General features: G+C 48.8%; 3 protein-coding genes across 3 annotated transcripts; all 3 read left to right on the top strand.

Moving 5' to 3' along the window:
* The first annotated feature begins 513 nt into the window (after nt 1-513).
* On the top strand, nt 514-5,172 carry CKS1B (CDC28 protein kinase regulatory subunit 1B). Its single transcript, XM_023213881.3, has 3 exons — nt 514-674; nt 3,903-4,030; nt 4,646-5,172. Exons 1-3 carry the CDS (start codon nt 616-618, stop codon nt 4,696-4,698), a joined length of 240 nt encoding a protein of 79 aa, XP_023069649.1. The 5' UTR covers nt 514-615; the 3' UTR covers nt 4,699-5,172.
* A 3,355-nt stretch (nt 5,173-8,527) lies between these two features.
* Nucleotides 8,528-17,780, top strand: FLAD1 (flavin adenine dinucleotide synthetase 1). The gene is made up of 8 exons (XM_023213882.1): nt 8,528-8,740; nt 9,239-9,463; nt 12,813-13,557; nt 14,258-14,405; nt 14,857-14,955; nt 15,037-15,226; nt 17,392-17,465; nt 17,581-17,780. The coding sequence occupies exons 2-8, from the start codon at nt 9,383-9,385 to the stop codon at nt 17,714-17,716; spliced, it is 1,473 nt and encodes a 490-aa protein (XP_023069650.1). The 5' UTR covers nt 8,528-8,740; nt 9,239-9,382; the 3' UTR covers nt 17,717-17,780.
* On the top strand, nt 17,780-19,108 carry LENEP (lens epithelial protein). The gene has a single exon (XM_023213883.2). It carries the CDS (start codon nt 18,277-18,279, stop codon nt 18,460-18,462), a length of 186 nt encoding a protein of 61 aa, XP_023069651.1. The 5' UTR covers nt 17,780-18,276; the 3' UTR covers nt 18,463-19,108.
* Nucleotides 19,109-20,173: the final 1,065 nt, after the last annotated feature.

A 20,173-nucleotide genomic window follows, 5' to 3' on the forward strand; every position in this document is an offset into this window, starting at 1 on the left:
TCCGGGGAGAGGGGTCTCAGGGGCGGGACTTATAAATGAAGACCGGAAGTGGGGTCCCGGGAGAGGGGTTCCGGAGTGGAAGAGTGAGTCACCTAAGGAGAAAAAAGTCAAGACTCACCAGGGCCTCATGGAGTCTCCGCACCGCACCGCGGGCCGATTTGGTTCCGGATCACGCCACTGCCAGCTTAGGTTACCGCTCCAACTTTCTCCCCGGGCCCTGCCTCCCTGGAGAAACTTTATTACACTCACTTCCGGCCTCACTAACCCCTGACCCTCTACCTCAGCGTCCCTCCTTCACGCTTCCCACTTTACCGAGTTAGCCAATGGCAGCGCGAAATCGCGCACAGAGGCAGTGGTGGCCAATAAGACGCCTACTTTTGATCCACGCTCGTTCTTGAGAAACGTAAGAACTGTCCTCCAATAAGGACCCAAGAGAAGTAAATCTAAGCCAATCGGAGGCTTGAAAGTACAGCTGTCCCGCCTTGAACCAAACGGACCAATAGGAAGTGCGGGCGGCGTGTTTGAAAGCGAGGCCAAAGTGGGTGGGAGCGCGTGCTGCTGGGAGTTGCTTGGAGGTTGGCGGCGCGGGTCTGAAGGCTAGCAAACCGAGTGATCATGTCGCACAAACAAATTTACTATTCGGACAAATACGACGACGAGGAGTTTGAGTATCGGTTAGTGCTGGCGCGGGGGCAACAGCGAGGTCGTGAGCTTTGACCGCTGAGGGCACAAGCAATTAGTAACAGGAACTGAGGCGATAGAATTGGCGCATGCGTACGAGATGTGAACGGGCAAGGGTGTGATATTGTGGAAGGCGTAAGGCGCATGCGCGGAGGTGGGAGCCTCTCATAAAACAATAAGTGGTTGCGAATTTGGAGTCGGCCCTCAGTTGAGAGGAGGGAGTGGTGGGCGTGGTTACAGTATTGACCACCCACACCCATGAGGGTTTCTGGATCATTCTCTGAACTTTATTGGGCAAACTTAACTTGCCTTGTAGAAACCGTTTGTTTCACAGTAATCCTGTGGAATCCAGTGAGAGAACGTAGCAAAAGCTGAGCTGGGAGTTTCCTCGCGTCCCTAATGCGAGAGTAGCGCTGAGAGAGTTGAATATTGCTTATTAACTCGTGAAAAAGACAAGGGGCGTGGTTGTCTGGCTTGTGTTAGGAAAGGGGTGCTTGGGACTGCAATGGAATAAAACTGGCTAGGAGCATTGAGAAAATACTTAATATGGGTCTAATAGATGCCCTTTATCAAAGGAAACAGTTACGGAATACTTAACAGGTTTCAGGTGTTCTGCTAAAGTGCAAGGATAACACATGGTCTCTGCTGTTCACAAACTTAAAACTGTGAGTGGTACCGACGGACACCAGAAAGGTGATAACACCCTTTGCTAGGAGCCATTACAGGGTGTGATGGGAGCACACGAGACTTGATAAGGAGAGGGAACTGGCGACCCGAAGGCTGCGGCTTCCTAACTGTGCGCGGGGGTTGGGGTGGGGCTAGAAACTCAGTCCCCCTACATTTGCTAACTCCAGGACGCCCCCCACCCCCACCCCACCCTTCGAGAATCCCTGCCGCCACCGCCTTGGAGGCTGACTTCTTTCTTTCGTTCGGTCGTCTTCCCTGGGCTTGGTGTGGGGGCGGGGGAGTGTCCTAAGGGCCAATTCAGTGTGATGACTCTTTCACCACCATTGAAAACGAAACTAGTAGTAAACTAAATACGCGTGTTTTCATTTATATGTCGGAGATGAGAACACTGGGACAGAAAGAGGGGAACAATAGACGTTGGGGCCTACTTGAGGGAGAAGGTTGGGAGGAGGGAGAGGTTCAGGAAAAAAAAAAACTGTCGGGTACTATGCTTAGTACCTGGGTCATAAAAGAATCTGTACACCAAACCCGCGAGTCAGGAGTTTACCTATATAACAAACCTGCACATGTACCCTTGAACATGAAACTTAAAATACTGAGAGGAAAAAAAAAGGAAGAGGGAAAGTTGGGGAAAGCTTCCTAGAGGACAGAGCCTGAGATGAGACTCTAAGAAAAAGGTATGTGGAAGAAAGCACCTCTTGACTGAAATTGTTTAGAAGACACTGGATAGCCGTCTGCCAAGGGTGGGGATGATGGAATCCTGGCACTTGATACAGCATTCGGGTTTGATAAATTTCAAGTGCATAATCTAGATTGGGACCATAAGGGAAGACACAGGACTCCAAAATGTTGGCATTATGCTAATCTATATTGTAATAATTAAGACCACTTCCTGGTTTGTTACCTTGTCTCCTCAGTTGGAGAACATAAAATGAAAACTTGCTTTTCTTGTCTCTTCACCCAGCCTAGTTCAGGGCTTTAGGTCTTCAGAGAACTCGATGTGCATTGACAAATACATAATCATCTTTATACCAAGACGACTCCAGAGCCTCTTTGATATAATTAACTTTCTTTTCCTCAGCTGTTTTCCTCTACATCTGAACTAAACTAACTTAAAACTGTATGTGCTTATAAGAGATTTGCAGAGCTGGGAAGGAATCACCATTTCATCCCCTAGAAGATGAAACTTTTTAACTTGACAGTGGCATTTTGGTTTAAGAGGGGTTTTTTGGTCTATGTATTGAAGCCAGATTTCGTGCCAGGGTGGTGTTAGAATGTGAGCTGTTTTCATATATTTGGACTAGAATTTTTTCTTTTAGGAGAATGGGGGGGAAACCACTGTTACTAGCACAGAGGGAGAACTTAGTACATTTTCACTGAGCATGATGAAGACTATCTGGATTAGTTTGAGTCACATCAGGATAATAATTTCTTTGCCATGAAGGGAGACTTATCCTTGGTTAGAAAAGCACGGAATTTCCCAAAAAAAGTCTCAAGGTACATCTCTCCAGAGTTAGGAAGATAAGATTCAGGATAGTTTTTTTTTTTTTTTTTTTTTTTTTTTTTAAGAGACAAGGTCTTGCTTTATTGCCCAGACTGGAGTACAGTGGCTATTCACAGGCACAACCATTGTGCACTGCAGCCCTTTTGTCTTTTTTTTTTTTTCTCTCTTTTTTTTTGAGACGGAATCTCACTCTATCACCCAGATCTCAGCTCACTACAATCTCCGCCTCCTGGACTCAAGGGATTCTCTCCTGCCTCAGCCTCCCGAATAGCTGGGATTACAGGTGCATGCCACCACACCCAGCTCTTTTTTGTATTTTTAGTAGAGACGGGGTTTCACATTGTTGGTCAGGCTGGTCTCAAACCCTTGACCTTAAGTGATCCACCCACCTCAGCCTCCCAAAATGCTGGGATTACAGGCATGAGCCACTGCCCCTGGCCTATTTCTTCTGTATTTTAATCAAAGATTTCAAACTTCATACTGTATCTTTGTCAAACTCCTGGGTTCAAATTACTCTCCTGCCTCAGCCTCCCGAGTAGCTGGGACTATAGGTATGTGCCACCATGCCTGGCTTAGATTTTAAAGGATAAGATATTTCATTTCATCCTTTTCATTTCATCATTTCATTTGTGATGATTTGTCCACACAGTACTCCATAAAAGGCGTTTCCTCTCCACAAAATAACTTCTCTTCCTTCCTTCTAATTATTAACACTGTGTGCTCCGTGGGGCTCCCATTATATTGTAGGCAATCAACTAGAAGACTAAGGGCCATGAAGGCAGAGAAAATGTGCCTGGAACTTAAGTGTTTATTCACTGGAATTATTCACTAATTTGTATTTTTCATATACTCTCGGAATTTATATAACATAGCCTGTATTTCTAGCTGCTGCTACCCCACAATAAAATTATATAAACTCTGACATCAGAAACTAGTTTTTCTTTCCTTTCTTGGCCTTGTAAACAGGCACTTGTCTGAGACTGTATCTGGTACTAACATAAATTCCTCACTTCCCTTGTTTCTGTTACAGACATGTCATGCTGCCCAAGGACATAGCCAAGCTGGTCCCTAAAACCCATTTGATGTCTGAATCTGAATGGAGGAATCTTGGCGTTCAGCAGAGTCAGGGATGGGTCCATTATATGATCCATGAACCAGGTCAGTACACTGGCTAAAAACAACCATATAGAACTGCTACACTGAGAGAATGAAGGAATAAGATTGTATAACCCAAATAGGGAGATAGGAAATAGTTTACTGGTTTCTTCCCCCTCTAGTCATGGGGGATTAAAAAAAAAAAAAATAGCTAGTGACCAAAAATAAGATTAAAATATCTGGGAAGTTCAGAGACAACCTGTCACTAAAAACCTCCTGTAATCTTCCATTCAATCAGAGGGTATTCTTTTTAAGGCCACATAGAGCCTGGTCATAGCCCCTGCCTCATTCTCCATCAGAAAACATTCTTGGATGTATTCCAAATAAGCAAAGGAAAGTATATTTATTGATAAGACACCAGACACCCAGCTGCCAGGCAAAACTTAATAAAGGACACCCTGGGGCTGTATAAACATAGCAAAAGAACTGATATTAACAATTCTGTACTTGGCAGACAGTCCAGACTTCTGGGTCTGCTTCTCAAGGCCATATGCTTAAGTCTTTATTTAGTTATAAAGATCTGAGTGGGTGATAGCTGGGGAGATGGTAGTGGAATACACTATAGGTTGTACATAGAATGGTTTGCGCTTGTCTCTTAGATTTCCCTCACTCTTTCAGAACCTCACATCTTGCTGTTTCGGCGCCCACTACCCAAGAAGCCAAAGAAATGAAGCTGGCAAGCTACCTTTCAGCCTCAAGCTTTACACAGCTGTCCTTACTTCCTAACATCTTTCTGATAATATTATTATGTTGCCTTCTTGTTTCTCACTTTGATATTTAAAAGATGTTCAATACACTGTTTGAATGTGCTGGTAACTGCTTTGCTTCTTGAGTAGAGCCACCACCACCATAGCCCAGCCAGATGAGTGCTTTGTGGACCCACAGCCTCAGCTGAGTGTGACCCCAGAAGCCACAATGTGCTCTGTATCCAGAACACACTTGGCAGATGGAGGAAGCATCTGAGTTTGAGACCATGGCTGTTACAGAGATCATGTAAACTTGCTGTTTTTGTTTTTTTCCTGCCGGGTGTTGTATGTATGGTGACTTGTGGATTTATGTTTCAGTGTACTGGAAACTTTCCATTTTATTCAAGAAATCTGTTCATGTTAAAAGCCTTGATTAAAGAGGAAGTTTTTATAATCTAATGCTGTAATTGTAAGGGTTTTTTTTCCTCACTCAGGGTGAGCATCATCAATATCATGGTTCTAATTACATGCCCTTCAGTTTGATAATGAAGCTCAGCTCTTTGCTGATAATGAGGTTTATTTTAACATTCAGATAACTCGTTTTTAATCTACTTTAAGCACACTTGCTGTCAAACATCTACTGAAACATATTTCACTCTTAACTACGGGCCCGAGGTAGAGGTTATATAGGGACAACTTCATCTCATCCAAACAAATGAACTGCTTCCTACAGTCGGGGTACTGCCTTTAACATAGTCCCAATATTTGAATGGCACACACGGGTAAAAGGATGCTTGTGTGTCCCAATTCCTAATAGGAATAATAGGCACACCTATGACCTATTCACTGTGCCCCTCGGTTGGGGGAGGTTTTCAGCTGTTCTTAACTTTGGTTGGGCATTGGAATCACCTGGGGAGCTTTACAAGTACTGATGCCTGCCTGAGTCATTCTTAAGGATTCTTAATTGGTCTGGAGTGTGGACTGGGGGTAAAAATTTCAGGCATCTTATGCAGGTAGGTAAAGAAGTAAACTTTGAGAAAACAGGTGCAAAATGTAGCTGTTTAAGAAAACATTCCAGGCTGGGCATGGTGGCTCACGCCTGTAATCTCAACACTTTGGGAAGCTAAGGAGGGCAGATCACTTGAGGTCAGGAGTTCGAAACCAGCCTGGCCAACATGGTGAAACCCCATCTCTACTAAAACTACCAAATTAGCCGGGCGTGGTGGCACATGCCTGTAATCCCAGTGACTCGGGAGGCCAAGGTAGGAGAATCGCTTGAACCTGGGAGGCAGAGGTTGTAGTAAGCCAAGATCACGCCATTGCGCTTCAGACTGGGCAACAAGAGTGAAACTCTGTCTTCAAAAAAAATAAAAATAAATTAGCTGGGCATGGTGTGTGCCTGTAATCCCTGCTACTCAGGAGACTGAGGCGAGAGGATCGCTTGAACCCGAGAGGCAGAGGTGGCAGTGAGCCAAAATCACGCCACTGCACTCAGCCTGGGCGACGGAAGCTGTCTCAATTAAAAAAAGCATTCCACAGAATAATAACTTCCCCTTTAGTCTAACAAAGTAGTAGTACTAAGTAAGGATATTAATCTCCACCATTTTTTCTGTCTTCCATCCACTTATTCCTAAAATAGCAGGCATCAGCATTGGGAAAACTCATTAGAAATGCAAATTATTGGGCTCCAACCTAGACCTAGTGAATCCTAAACCCAGGGTTGGACACCACAATGTTTTAACACAAGCTCTCTGACTGATTCTGATGTACACTTAAGCTTGAGAATCCACTGGGAAAATACTAGAACAGACTTGGTATTCTGTTTTGGGAGGGGATCAAATATCACCTGTATTACTAATAAAGATATTGGAACATGTGGTTTACTAGGCAAGTGGAATTCCTGTTTTGCCCCTTTTTTTTTTTTTTTAAAGAGCTGACTTTTTATAATTGAAAAAAATGAGGGCCAAGTACAGGGACTCACACCTGTAATCCCAATACTTTGGGAGGCCAAGGCAGGGAATCACTTGAGCCCAGGAGTTCAAGACCAGCCTGTGCAACATGACCAAACTCCGTCTCTACTAAAAATACAAAAATTAGCCAGGCATGGTGGGGCACCCCTGTGGTCCAGCTACTCTGGAGTCTGAGATGGGAGGATCTCTTGAGCCCAGGTCAAGGCTGCAGTGAACGGTGCTTGTGCCACTGCACTCCAGCCTGAGCAACAGAGACTGATTCAAAAAAAAGGGGGGGCTTATTACTTGAAAGAATGGTATAGACGTCTGATCACCTGAATCTACCATTCACTGTGTTTTGCGGTTGTGTGGCAAACCTTCACCTTTTTGAGCCTGTTCCTCGTCTGTAAAATTAGCATGATATCTATCTTACAGGGTTTTTTTTTTTTTTCTTTTTGATGGAGTCTCACTGTTGCCCAGGCTGGACTGCAGTGACACAATCTCGGCTCACTGAAAGCTCCGCCTTCCAGGTTCACGCCATTCTCCTGCCTCAGCCTCCCGAGTAGCTGGGACTACAGGCGCCCGTCACCACGCCCGGCCAATTTTTTGTGTTTTTAGTAAAGACGGGGTTTCTCCGTGTTGGTCAGGCTGGTCTCCAACTCCTGACCTCAGGTGATCTGCCCGCCTCGGCCTCCCAAAGTGCTGGGACAAGGTGTGGTTTAGCAGTCCTACAAAGAATGAATTTGGCCGGGCGCGGTGGCTCACGCCTGTAATTACAGCACTTTGGGCGGCCGAGGCGCGTGGATCAAGAGGTCAGGAGATCGAGACCATCCTGGCTATCAGGGTGAAAACCCGTCTCTACTAAAACTAAAATAAATAAATAAATATATATATATGCACAAAAAATTAGCCGTGCGTGGGGGCGGGCGCCTGTAGTCCCAGCTACTCGGGAGGCTGAGGCAGGAAAATGGCATGAACCCGGGAGGCGGAGCTTGCAGTGAGCCGAGATCGCGCCACTGCACTCCAGCCTGGGTGACAGAGCGAGACTCCGCCTCAAAAATCAAAAAGAATGAATTCAGGCCCTTACCATTCAAAATGTAGTCCACAGAGCAGTGGGATCACCATCACATGGGAACTAGCTAAATGCAGATCTCAGGCCCCACCCAAACCTACTGAATCAATCTGCATATGAGAAGATCCCCAGATTATTACTGGAAAAAAGTTTTAAGATGCATGTTTGGGCCAAAGGCAACTGAAATGGGGCTAAGCTCGGATGATGTCAGGATCCAGAGTAAACATGTCAGGCATTCCCTATTCGCTGCCTCATTTGCACCTACAAGACCAATAACTGGGAAAGGTGTCATTTGAACTAAGCAACATCTGGAGCAAGGTGGAGGAAGAGAGTTTTTGGATTCTTTCTTGTCAAAGAAGTTTAAGTAATTAGTCTTGTCCATTATACTAGAGATAAGTTAAGGTTCCACACACCAAAAGCTCACCTACTCCAGGGTCTTCGTACCCGACAGACAATGGTGATAACAGACAATGGTGATAATCTTTCTCCGTGTCCCTCCAACTTCTGCTACAAAATAAGATCCTTGCTCACTCCAGTAAAAGCCCTTAGCCTAGTGTTAGAGTCACAGTGAATGAAAATAGCTTAAACCATGGCTAACTGACCCATTAAATAAAACAAAGCAACATATGCATAACAATAATTTGAATCCAGCACCAGAAACACCCCTAGGACCTTACATCACCTCCAACCACTGCTCCTTTCGCGCCCTAAACTCCCGAGGTCCCGCCCCCGACCGTGGGCTAAGGTCCGGCCCCCGTATTTCCGGGCGAGGGGTGGCCACGTGATTGTCGCCTATAACAATCAGGCCCTGCTCTCACCCACTGGCTAAAACCTGAGAGCGACAGTTGAATATACCAATGGGACCCTGAAACAGTCTAAGCGACAGCCAAAATCACCACTCAATGTCAGCTAAGTGTGAGTAAGGCGGGACTTTGAGTACGGAAGCTGCCCCGGGACATGAGGAAAGGAACAAGGGAAAGACCCGGTGAAGGGGCAGAACAGGCAGGTGAGTCAGTAATCTGAAGCTTGGTGGGAAGAAGGTATTCAGGGCTAGAAAGGGTACAGAAGCCTGAAGTAGAAAGAGACGGGATTTTGGTCCGGGGGTGGAGAGAGCGAATGCATTGAAAAGGGCCAAGGCCCAGGGTAACGTAGACATTTAAAGGGGCAGATGCCCCGAAGAGACATTTAAAAGGGTACAGATGCCCAAGATAGAGCAGACACTTGAGGAGACCAGCTCAGCAAAAGTGGTCTTTTGTGACCTCACTTTTTAAGTGAGGAGACACTTAAAGCGGTAGGTTCTCAAGAGAGAAGGAGTTTTTAAGACTAGAGTTAAGCTTAGAAGACATTTAAAAGGGCATGGGTTGGGATTGGGGAACACGTTTATTAAAGAGGCAGGAATAAAGGAGTCGCTTTGTCAAGGATCTGGTTAGAGAAGACTGGGGTCGTCCTCTAAGTAGGAACGTGCACACCTGCTCTCCCCCGTTGTCCTTTCTGGCTTCTCCAGGTTCCCTCGACCCAGGACCCCCTGTTCCCAGGCTATGGCCCCCAGTGCCCTGTAGACCTGGCGGGCCGCCTGTGCTTGCGACCCCTATTTGGGGGTCTGGGTGGCTACTGGAGGGCCTTGCAGAGGGGCAGAGAAGGCAGGACCATGACATCTAGGGCCTCTGAACTTTCCCCGGGGCGCAGCGTGACGGCTGGCATCATCATTGTTGGAGATGAGATCCTTAAGGTGTGTCTGGGACAGAAAAGGGGGGAGGGCGCCGCGTTCTCTTGTCCTTAAGGGCCTGCTGCGCATCCCTCAATGGAGGGAGATGAGACAGGGTGGGAGCCTCCTTGCTGCAGTAGGATCCTGGAGTGGATCCAGCATATTGGAGGAAAATTAACCCTTATTCTTTGAATTACTCTACTGAAAAACTTGTAGCAAAGTCCCTACAATTTTTCAACCTGAGAGCCAATTGAAGAAAAATAAAAATAAAAAAGTCATTGCAATTTACCAAGCAGTATGGTAGAGGGCAGAGGGGCTACACAACAATGACAGGAAGCCCCTTGAGTAGAGGAGGTACAGGTGTATGTATTGTATATTTAAGAGTTTTACTCAGCCTTTTTGGAAATGACTCAAGGTACTCAGCATAGTGGATAAGTGAGCTAGAAGGAAGGTACTAGGAGGCATGAATCCCTTTTGAATGATCAGGAAAGTCTTACTAGAGGATATAGCAGATGACAAGGGTTTTTTTGTTTTTGAGACAGGATTTTGCTCTGTCACCTAGGCTGGAATGCAGTGGCACAGTCACAGCTCACTGAAGCCTCCATTTCCAGGGTCAAGCAGTCCTCCCACCTCAGCCTCTGAAGTTGCTGTGACTACAGGTGTTAGCCACCACACCTGGCTAATTTATTTGTATTTTTTTGCAGAAACAGGGTCTCACTGTGTTGCCCAAGCTGGTCTCAAACTCCTGGGCTCAAGTGATCCTCCCACACCTCGTCCTCCCAAAGTGCTGGGATTATAGGCATGAACCGCCGAGCTTGGCCAAATGTCAAGTTTTAATAGTAATCTTTTTTAATATTCTTTGTAAATTTGTCTTTTTTTTTTTTTTTTTTTTTTGAGACGGAGTCTCATTCTGTCGCCCAGGCTGGAGTGCAGTGGCTGGATCTCAGCTCACTGCAAGCTCCGCCTCCCGGGTTCACGCCATTCTCCTGCCTCAGCCTCCCGAGTAGCTGGGACTACAGGCGCCCGCCAACACGCCCGGCTAATTTTTTTTGTATTTTAGTAGAGACGGGGTTTCACCGTGTTAGCCAGGATGGTCTCGATCTCTTGACCTTGTGATCCGCCCGTCTCGGCCTCCCAAAGTGCTGGGATACAGGCGTCATCCCCCGCCGCCCGCCCTTTTTTTTTTTTTTTTTTAAGATAGCATCTCATTCTGTTGTCCAGGCTGGAGTGCATTGGTGGAATCTCAGCTGATTGCATCTCTACCTCTCGTGTTCAAGCAGTTCTCATGCCTGAGCCACCCGAGTAGTTGGGATTACAGGCATGAGCCACTGCACTCAGCCTTAATAGACCCTTTTTTTTTTTTTTTTTAATTTTTGGTAGGGACGGACAGGGTTTCGCCATGCCATGTTGGCCAGGCTGGTCTTGAACTCCTGACCTCAAGTGATCCACCCACCTCAGCCTCCCAAAATGTTGGGATTACAGGCGTGAGCCACCGCACCCAGCCCTGACCCCCTATTTTTATTTATTTTTGTATGTGTGTGAGACAGAGTTTCGCTCCTGTTGCTGAGGCTGGAGTGCAAACAGTTGCTCACTGCAACCTCTGCCTCCTAGGTTGAAGCAATTCTCTCACCTCAGCCTCCCGAGTACCTGAGATTACAGGCACCTGCCAGCACGCCTGTCTAATTTTTGTATTTTTAGTAGAGACAGGATTTCACCATTTTGGCCAGGGTGATGACCCTTATATTTTAAGTGCCTACTAGAGTCTGGCAGTGTGCTACATATATGTGATTTTACTAATCTTCACAACAACTCTACGAAGTTGGCACTTTTTTTCTTTTTTAAAATTTTATTTTTCTGTGTGTGTTTTATAAACGGGGTTCTCACAATGTTAAACAGGCCAGCCTCAAGCAATTCTCCCACCTCAGCCTCCTAAAGTGATGGGTTTACAGGCATAAGCCATCTTGCCCAGCCTTTTTTTTTTTTTTTTTTTTGAGACAAAATCTCACTGTCACCCAGGCTAGAGCTAATTTTTTGTATTTTTGTGTAGAAACAGGGTTTCACCATGTTGCCCAGGCTGGTCTGGAACGCCTAGGCTCAAGCAGTCCTCCCACCTCAGCCTCCCAAAATGCTGGGATTACAGGTATGAGCCACCACACCTGGTTGGCAAAAAAGCCCAATTAATGATTAAACTGAGGGTCAGAGAGGTTGAGAAACCTCCGCAGGGTTACATACCTAGGAAGTTTTAGAGATGGGATTCCAGCCTAATGCCTGATAATCTCTTACTCCAAAACACAGACCCTTTTTTTTTTCTTTGGTGACAGGGTCCCTATCACCCAGGCTGGAGTACAGTGGCATGATCTCGGCTCACTGCAGTCTCTGCCCCCTGGGCTCAAGCAGTCCACCCACTTCAGCCTCCCAAGTAGCTGGGACTACAGGCATGTGCCACCACGCCCGGCTAGTTTTTGTATTTCTTTGTAGAGATGGGGTTTTACCATATTGTGCCAATTGGTCTTGAACTTCTGAGCTCAAGCAAGCCACCCCGCTTAGCCTCCCAAAGGGCTGGAATTACAGGCATGAGCCACCACGCCTGGCCATCAGAACACAAACCCTTAACCACTAAACCCATTGTAGACAATTAGAGGGAGATGGGGCTGGAAAAGAAGATAGGGTGTACACCACAGACAGCCCCAAATACTCTGCAAAGGAATTTGAACTTTATTCTGTATACAGTTGGAAACAACAAATGGCTTTTGAGTCCAAGAGTGATGCAATCACAGTGACGCATTAATAAAGGTTACTGAGGAGACAGAGCAGAGTATTGTGGCTGGAGGCTGGGAGCCTGGCCAGGAAGCTGTCGCCATTGTCCAGGTGAAAGGTGCTAAGGACCTGCTTGGTGGCAGTGGGGACAGAAAGAAGAAAGCAGGCCAGGCGTGATGGGTCACACCTGTAATTCCAGCACTTTGGGAGGCTGAGGCGGGAGGATCACTTGAGACCAGGAATTCAACACCAGCCTGGGCAACATGGCAAGACCCCATTTCCACAAAAAAAAATTAAAATGAGCTGAGTGTGGTGGCACGCACCTGTAGTTCCAGCTACTCGGAAGGCTGAGGTGGCCCTTGAGCCCAGGAGGTTGAGACTGCAGTGAGTTGTGATGGAGCCACTATACTCCAGCCTGGATGACAGAGACCCAGATTTAAAAACAAACAAATGGATTTTCCCACTCTTGTGTCCAGTCCAGGCCCCTCAGCAGCCTGAGGTGGTGTCCTTCAAAGAGCAGAGCACTGCATCATCAGGTGGATGCAGCCATCATCTCCAACCCCCTGCCCTTCATCCCTACAGTACTGACAGCCTCATCCTCCCCTTCAACCCCCAGGGGCACACTCAGGACACCAACACCTTCTTTCTGTGCCGGACACTGCGCTCCCTAGGGGTCCAGGTTTGCCGAGTCTCAGTTGTACCTGATGAGGTAGCCACCATTGCAGCTGAGGTCACCTCTTTCTCCAACCGCTTCACCCATGTCCTCACAGCAGGGGGCATCGGCCCCACTCATGATGATGTGACCTTTGAGGCAGTGGCACAGGCCTTTGGGGATGAGCTGAAGCCACACCCTGAGCTGGAAGCAGCCACCAAAGCCCTAGGAGGGGAAGGCTGGGAGAAGCTGTCATTGGTGCCCTCCTCTGCCCGCCTGCATTACGGCACAGATCCTCGCACTGGTCATCCCTTCAGATTCCCACTGGTCTCCGTCCGAAATGTCTACCTCTTCCCAGGCATTCCAGAGCTGCTGCAGCGGGTGCTGGAGGGGCTGAAGGGACTGTTCCAAAACCCAGCTGTTCAGTTCCACTCAAAGGAGCTGTATGTGGCTGCTGATGAAGCCTCCATTGCCCCCATTCTGGCTGAGGCCCAGGCCCACTTTGGACGTAGGCTTGGCCTGGGTTCCTACCCTGACTGGGGCAGCAACTACTATCAGGTGAAGCTGACTCTAGACTCAGAGGAAGAAGGACCCCTGGAGGAATGCCTGGCCTACCTGACTACCCGTTTGCCCCAGGGATCGCTGGTCCCCTACATGCCCAATGCCGTGGAGCAGGCCAGTGAGGCTGTATACAAACTCGCTGAATCAGGTAGGGACCTTGTGGAGGAGGGGCAGTATGCCCAAAGCCATTGGTGCCACCCCAGATCTCAGTAATGCAGGGGCTGTTGGGTGCTTCCTGCAAATCCCAGAGAGGGCAGAAGATAGCTTCTGTTAATTCATTATTCTTCCAATAAACGTTGATTGAATACCTACTTTTATCAGCACTGTGCTAGGTGTTGGGGATATGACCCAAAAGGATAATGTAGGCCCTGCTCTTGTGGACCAGTGTTCTAACAAGAAAGATGGACATTAAACAGGTGATCCTGCATGGGGTGATGTAGGGAGTGATCTCCCACAGCAGGGAGATCAGCCTTGATCTGGGGTCAGAGAAGGCCAAGTGACACAAACTGAGCGATAAAGAGGATTTGGTCCAGTAGGTGGGCAAGAGCCAACAGTATGAATGATAGCCTGCAAGGAAGCGGCATGGGGTTTAGGGGACTGGAAGGAAGCCCACACCCCACACCCCCTGCTACGGAGGAATGACACTGAGGCTACCGTGAGGTGTGGCTGGGTGGCAGATGGTCAGGGGCCAACTCTGCAGGGCCTAGTGAGCAGCATGAAGGAGTTTGGACTTTATCCTCGGACAACTGGGAAGATATCGAAGGGTTTAAGCAAGGGCAGCATGCCTTCACTCCCCTTTGATAGCCATATGTGTCCATCTGATGCCCTGTTCCCTGCCTGCTTGGCAGGGTCTTCTCTGGGGGAAAAGGTGGCAGGTGCCCTACAGACCATTGAGACCGCCCTGGCTCAGTACAGCCTCACCCAGCTCTGTGTGGGCTTCAACGGGGGCAAAGACTGCACCGCCCTCCTGCACCTCTTCCATGCAGCTGTGCAGAGGTGAGCCTGCCCCCTGGGAGACAAGACCCCTGATCTGTTTCTCCAGTTCCACATCCCAGAAAGCAAGGGGAAAGGGGGTGTATAGGTGGAGTTCAAGAGGGAGATAGTCTTGGTGACCTCTCAGTTCCATTCTCCCACCATATTGAGCATATGATATGTGCCTAGCCTTGTGTATGGATGTGCAGGCTACTATCCCTGACCACAGGGAGGTCACAGTCCACTGGGGAGATGAGAGATTTACATACCTGAACCAGGGATGCGTGCTTAGATTTGAGAGGTGAAAGGTCAGAGTGGGCTTCCCAGAGGAAGTGGGTCTAATGGATGGAAAGGACAAGGAAAAGGGAGAAGGGGTGGGAGTCTGTTCTAGGGGCCAAAGAGAACAGTGAGCTGTTTCAGGAGAGCCATTTCCCTGTCCATGCTGGCAAGCTTGTGGATTCTTCCCCCTCCACAGGAAATTACCTGACGTTCCAAACCCCCTCCAGATCCTGTATATCCGCAGCATCTCCCCTTTCCCTGAACTGGAACAATTTCTACAGGACACTATCAAGAGGTACTAGGGGCCTGGAGGTTTGGGCTCCAAGAGAAGCTTGACAGAGCCCACTCCCGACCCCTACTTCTGTTTCTTCCTAAGGTATAATCTGCAGATGTTGGAAGCTGAGGGCAGCATGAAGCAGGCCCTGGGTGAACTGCAGGCACGGCACCCCCAGCTGGAGGCTGTCCTGATGGGCACCCGCCGGACTGACCCCTACTCCTGTAGCCTCTGCCCTTTCAGCCCCACTGATCCAGGCTGGCCTGTGTTCATGCGCATCAACCCACTGCTGGTAATGGGGAAGAGGGTTGATCGCCTTCAGTCTCACATGCCCCATCAGTCACTGCACCCTAGCTCACTTGTAGTAGTCGGGAGGCTAGAGCCTGGAACCTAGATGAAGGGGCCTCATCATCCAAGTAAGGCAGTGGCATCTGTTCATTCATCCTTTTGACCAATATTTATTGAGCCCAAATTCAATAGCAGGCATTGTGCTTCCTACTGTGGACAGAATAGTGACTTAGACCTGTGCTGTCTAATATAGCCACTAATTATTTATTTATACTTAAATTTTAATTAATTAGAATGAAATACTTATGACTAAAAACCACTGAATTATATACTTTAAAAGGATGAATTTGACAACATGTGGATACCTCAATTTTTCAAATTTAGTACAATTAAAAATTCAGTTCTGGCTGGGCGCGTGGCTTACACCTATAATCTCAGCACTTTGAGAGGCCAAGGTGGGCGGATCGCTTGAGGCCAGGAGTTCGAGACCATCCTGGCCAACATGGTGAAACCCCGTCTCTACTAAAAATACAAAAAATTAGCCAGGTGTGGCCAGACACAGTGGCTCACACATATAATCCCAGCACTTTGGGAGGCCGAGGCGGGCGGATCACAAGGTCAGGAGATCGAGACCATCCTGGCTAACAGGGTGAAACCCCTTCTCTACTAAAAATAGAAAAAATTAGTTGTGCGTGGTGGCGGGTGCCTGTAGTCCCAGCTACTCAGGAGGCTGAGGCAGGAGAATGGCGTGAACCTGGGAGGCAGAGTTTCCAGTGAGCTGAGGTTGCACCACTGCACTCCAGCCTGGGCAACAGAGCAAGACTGTCTCAAAAAAAAAAAAAAAAAGGCAGGCATGGTGGCATGCACCTGTAGTCCTAGCTACTCAGGAGGCTAAGGCAGGAGAATTGCTTGAACCCAGGAGGCGGAGGTTGCAGTGAGCTGAGATCGCACCACTGCACTCCAGCCTGGGCAACAGAGCAAGACTCTCTATCTCAAAAAAAAAAAAAAAAAATTGCAGGCCGGGTGTAGTGGCTCATACCTGTAATCCCTGTACTTTGGGAGGCCGAGGCAGGTGGATCGCCTGAGGTCAGGAGATCGAGAGCAGCCTGACCAAGAAACCCCGTATCTACTAAAAATACAAAAATTAGCGGGACATGGTGGCAGGCACCTGTAATCCCAGCTACTTAGGAGGCTGAGGTAGGAGAATCACTTGAGCCTGGGAGGCAGAGGTTGCAGTGAGCCTAGATGGCACCGCTATACTCCAGCCTAGGCAACAGAGTGAGACTCCGTCCAAAAAAAAAAATACAGTACTTTAGTACTTGTACTAGCCACATTTCAAATGACCACCATATTAGACAGTAGAGATATAGAACATTTCCATCATCACAGAAAGTTCTGGCCAGGCACAGTGGCTCACACCTGTAATTCCAGCACTTTGGGAGTCCAAGGTGGGCTGATCAATGCCTGTAGTCCCAGCTACTCAGGCTGAGGCAGGAAGATCGCTTGAGCCAGGGAAATCAAGGCTGCAGTGAGCCATGATCATGCCAGTGCACTCCAGCCTGGGCAACAGAAAAGACCTGTCTAAAAAAAAAAAAAAAAAAATAGGGCAGGGCACGGTGGCTCACGCCTGTAATCCCAGCACTTTGGGAAGCCAAGGCAGGTGGATCATGAAGTCAGGAGATCGAGACCATCCTGGCTAACATGGTGAAACCCCGTCTCTACAAAAAATACAAAAAATTAACCAGGCATGGTGGCTGGCGCCTGTAGTCCCAACTACTCAGGAGGCTGAGGCAGGAGAATGGCATGAACCCGGGAGGCAGAGGTTGCAGTGAGCCGAGACCACGCCACTGCACCCCAGCCTGGGCGACAGAGCAAAACTCCGTCTCAAAAAATAAATAAATAGACAGACATGGTCTCTGCCTGTCCTCCTGGAGCTCCACCCTTGCAGTAGAGGGTGGTTCAGGAATGGAAAGCAGAGAGTAGAGGAGATGAAGTCCTTATCTTTCTCTTTGCATACATAGAGCAAGCTATACCAGAGAATCAGATGGCAAGCCCTCCTTCAGAGGCCAAGGGAGCAGAAGAGCCATCAATGGGCCCCTTCCCAGGACAGCAGGGGTAGAAGTGGGAGAGGGGAGCATTTGTGACTATTCTATTACTCTGACCTCCCAGGACTGGACCTACAGAGACATCTGGGACTTTCTGCGTCAGCTGTTTGTCCCGTACTGTATCCTGTATGACCGAGGGTAAGGGTATTAGGGGAAGGGAATGGGTAAGGGAGTTTTTAGGGTGCTGGAATAGGGAGGGCCAGTAGGATTGCACACCCTACCACATGCTTGCCCTCCACCCTCCCTGCTCCAGATACACATCACTGGGGAGTCGGGAGAATACCGTGCGGAACCCGGCTTTGAAGTGCCTGAGCCCAGGAGGACACCCCACGTACCGTCCAGCCTACCTATTGGAGAACGAAGAAGAGGAGCGAAACTCCCGCACATGACCTCCCACCCTAGGAGGAAGGGTTCTAGGGTATAACCTGGCAATAAACCATGCCTCTCACTGTGCCTGTTGCTCTAGCTGTGTCTTCCTGCTCCAGAGGATGGGAGAAGCAGAATTGGGTCAAATGCTGCCAGCTCTGACTGGCTGTGCTCACTTTAAGGGGCCCAGGGGCAGGGCAGAACAGGCTGGAAAGGAGCTCTCACTGATGCTTCTCAATGTCAGCCTCAGCAGGAGCCCACCAGAGGGCGGAAGCAGGAGTTGTACCAACCACTGGGAAAAGGGCAATCAGGCAGGGCAACACCCGGGCTGGAAGAGGGGAAGCTGCCTTGGCCTAGCTGTGGAGGATGAAAGATGGAGTGGCCAGGCCCTCCCTCCCACTAACCCCACCCTCCCATCCCTGTCTAGAGGGGCTGACTCAGCCTGTTCCCAGGCCTAGAACCTTCCCTTTGCTAAACCCTGGATCCTTTGTCTCTGTAGTCATGAGGCTGAAGGGGGTGGGGACAGTGTTGATAAAAGGCACTAGAGGCAGCTCCCACACCCTTCCTCAGAACTGCTGCCCATATGCAGCCCCGGACACAGCCCCTAGCCCAAACCCTACCTTTCTTCCTCGGAGGGGCCCCTCAAGACACTGGGCTACAGGTGCCTGTCATTAAGATGGGCACAGGGTGGGAGGGCTTCCAGCGGACCCTGAAGGAAGTCACCTACATCCTCCTCTGCTGCTGGTGTATCAAGGAACTGCTGGATTAATGGTGGCAGGGAACTGCCTCCTCTCCCCACCAGCACCATGGCTGGCATCGCTCAGGTGGGCAGGGTAGAGTAAACAGGAGGCATAGCTGCAGCTTCTGTAGCAGAGCTTGCCTCAGCTTCTCATTCTCTTCTTTAGCCCCCAGCCCAATTGCCTTCAGGACTCCTGGGGCCAGCTGTGCTTGACCAAGGATGGGCCATAAACAATGAGTAAAGAGTGAAGTGTGGATCCTGCTTTGAGCTGTGTCATCTGGCGGCCCTGCCTCATCTCTGAGCCTCCTCCATTCCCAACCCCTGCCTCTGGGGAACCTCTGGTGGGCAGGAGCTTGGACTGATCTGGCTAGGACCCCAGTAAGATTGTGGCAAGACCTGGCACTCCTCCAAGCTTGGCACAGTGGGCCCACCAGCTCAGATGGTTGATCCACTATACTCTCATAGTACCAAGAATGGACTGTCCCCTAAGATAACTGTTTGAGAATCACTAAATTATAAATATAATGCACAGGCCTTGAGGCCCAAGATTCTAAATGTCTAAAGGGGAATCAAAAAAGTCAGCACTAGAAGGGTCTGAGAGCCAGGGTGCAGACCAGGGAGGGAAGGAGCTTGTCCTGAATAGAACCAAGATTGAAAGCCAGGTTTTCCAACTCACTGGTTCCTGAGTGGGGAGGGTGGAAGACAGTCCAGGTTCCTCTCAATCTGTGGGTAAGGAGGGGACCCAGCTTGAGTAGGGTCTTCATCTGTGAGGCCAAGGGTGTATGGAAACCCAGAGGACCCAGCCCTTTCCCAAATGGAAGACCTGCCCAGGCAGCTTCCTGCCTCTGAGGATCTTGGGGAAAGCACTGAGCTGAGGCTAGTCCCCAGCTCCTGAAGGAAGTAGAACGGCATGAGCTACAAGAGCTCCCAGCTCACATATAAAGCTACAAGAGAAAGGCACCTGTGTGGCCACATGGGTCCCCCAGGCTTATCATGGCACAGCCCTATCAGGACATAAGCAGATAGATTGAGCAGAATTGGCTCTTGACTTCCTCTTGGTAGCCACAGCTGGCATTTTCCAGGAGTTGCTCCGGTGGTGGAGGTGCATCAGCCACGTGCGTCATCCTGCTCATGGGTCGCTTATGCTTACTGATGTGCCCACCCACAGCCCCCACACCTCAGAGCCAGCCATAGGACTGCTCGGTATTTCCCTGGGATCCCCACCCAGCATTCTCTGTCCCCTCTTAGGGCTCAGTTATCATCTTCCAGCCCTTTGTCACTTGGGGCACTAGCCTGGAGATTACGGTAGATAGGGCCCTCTTCCTCCCTGCCTGGAACCAGCTCTTCCTCAGCGTTCTTGTTAGTTAACTCTTGTTTTTTTTTTCCTAGGTTCTTTTGGTAAAGGTGATATATGCCCACAGTAAAGAACTTTAGGCCAGGCTGGGTACGATGGCTCACACCTATAATCCCAGCACTTTGGGAAGCAGAGGCGGGCGGATCACCTGAGGTCAGGAGTTCTAGACCAGCCTGGCCAACATGGTGAAACCGCATTTCTACTAAAAATAATCAGCTGAGCAAGGTGGTGAGTGCCTGTAATCCCAGCTACTTGGGAGGCTGAGGCAGGAGAATCACTTGAACCCGGGAGGCAGAGGTTGCAGTGAGCCAAGATCATGCCACTGCACTCCAGCCTAGGGGACAAGAGTGAAACTCCATCACAAAAAAAAAAAAAAAAAAAAAAAAA

The sequence above is a fragment of the Piliocolobus tephrosceles genome, chromosome 1 (genome assembly GCF_002776525.5).
Source record: "Piliocolobus tephrosceles isolate RC106 chromosome 1, ASM277652v3, whole genome shotgun sequence".
Lineage (NCBI taxonomy): Eukaryota > Metazoa > Chordata > Mammalia > Primates > Cercopithecidae > Piliocolobus > Piliocolobus tephrosceles.

Coding starts and splice junctions, on each gene's coding strand:
- CKS1B (XM_023213881.3), top strand. CDS start 616: ATGTCGCACAAACAAATTTACTATTCGGACAAATACGACGACGAGGAG. Junction 675..3,902: donor GACGAGGAGTTTGAGTATCG/GTTAGTGCTGGC, acceptor TTTCTGTTACAG/ACATGTCATGCTGCCCAAGG. Junction 4,031..4,645: donor TTATATGATCCATGAACCAG/GTCAGTACACTG, acceptor TCACTCTTTCAG/AACCTCACATCTTGCTGTTT.
- FLAD1 (XM_023213882.1), top strand. CDS start 9,383: ATGACATCTAGGGCCTCTGAACTTTCCCCGGGGCGCAGCGTGACGGCT. Junction 13,558..14,257: donor ATACAAACTCGCTGAATCAG/GTAGGGACCTTG, acceptor CCTGCTTGGCAG/GGTCTTCTCTGGGGGAAAAG. Junction 14,956..15,036: donor CTACAGGACACTATCAAGAG/GTACTAGGGGCC, acceptor TTTCTTCCTAAG/GTATAATCTGCAGATGTTGG.
- LENEP (XM_023213883.2), top strand. CDS start 18,277: ATGCAGCCCCGGACACAGCCCCTAGCCCAAACCCTACCTTTCTTCCTC.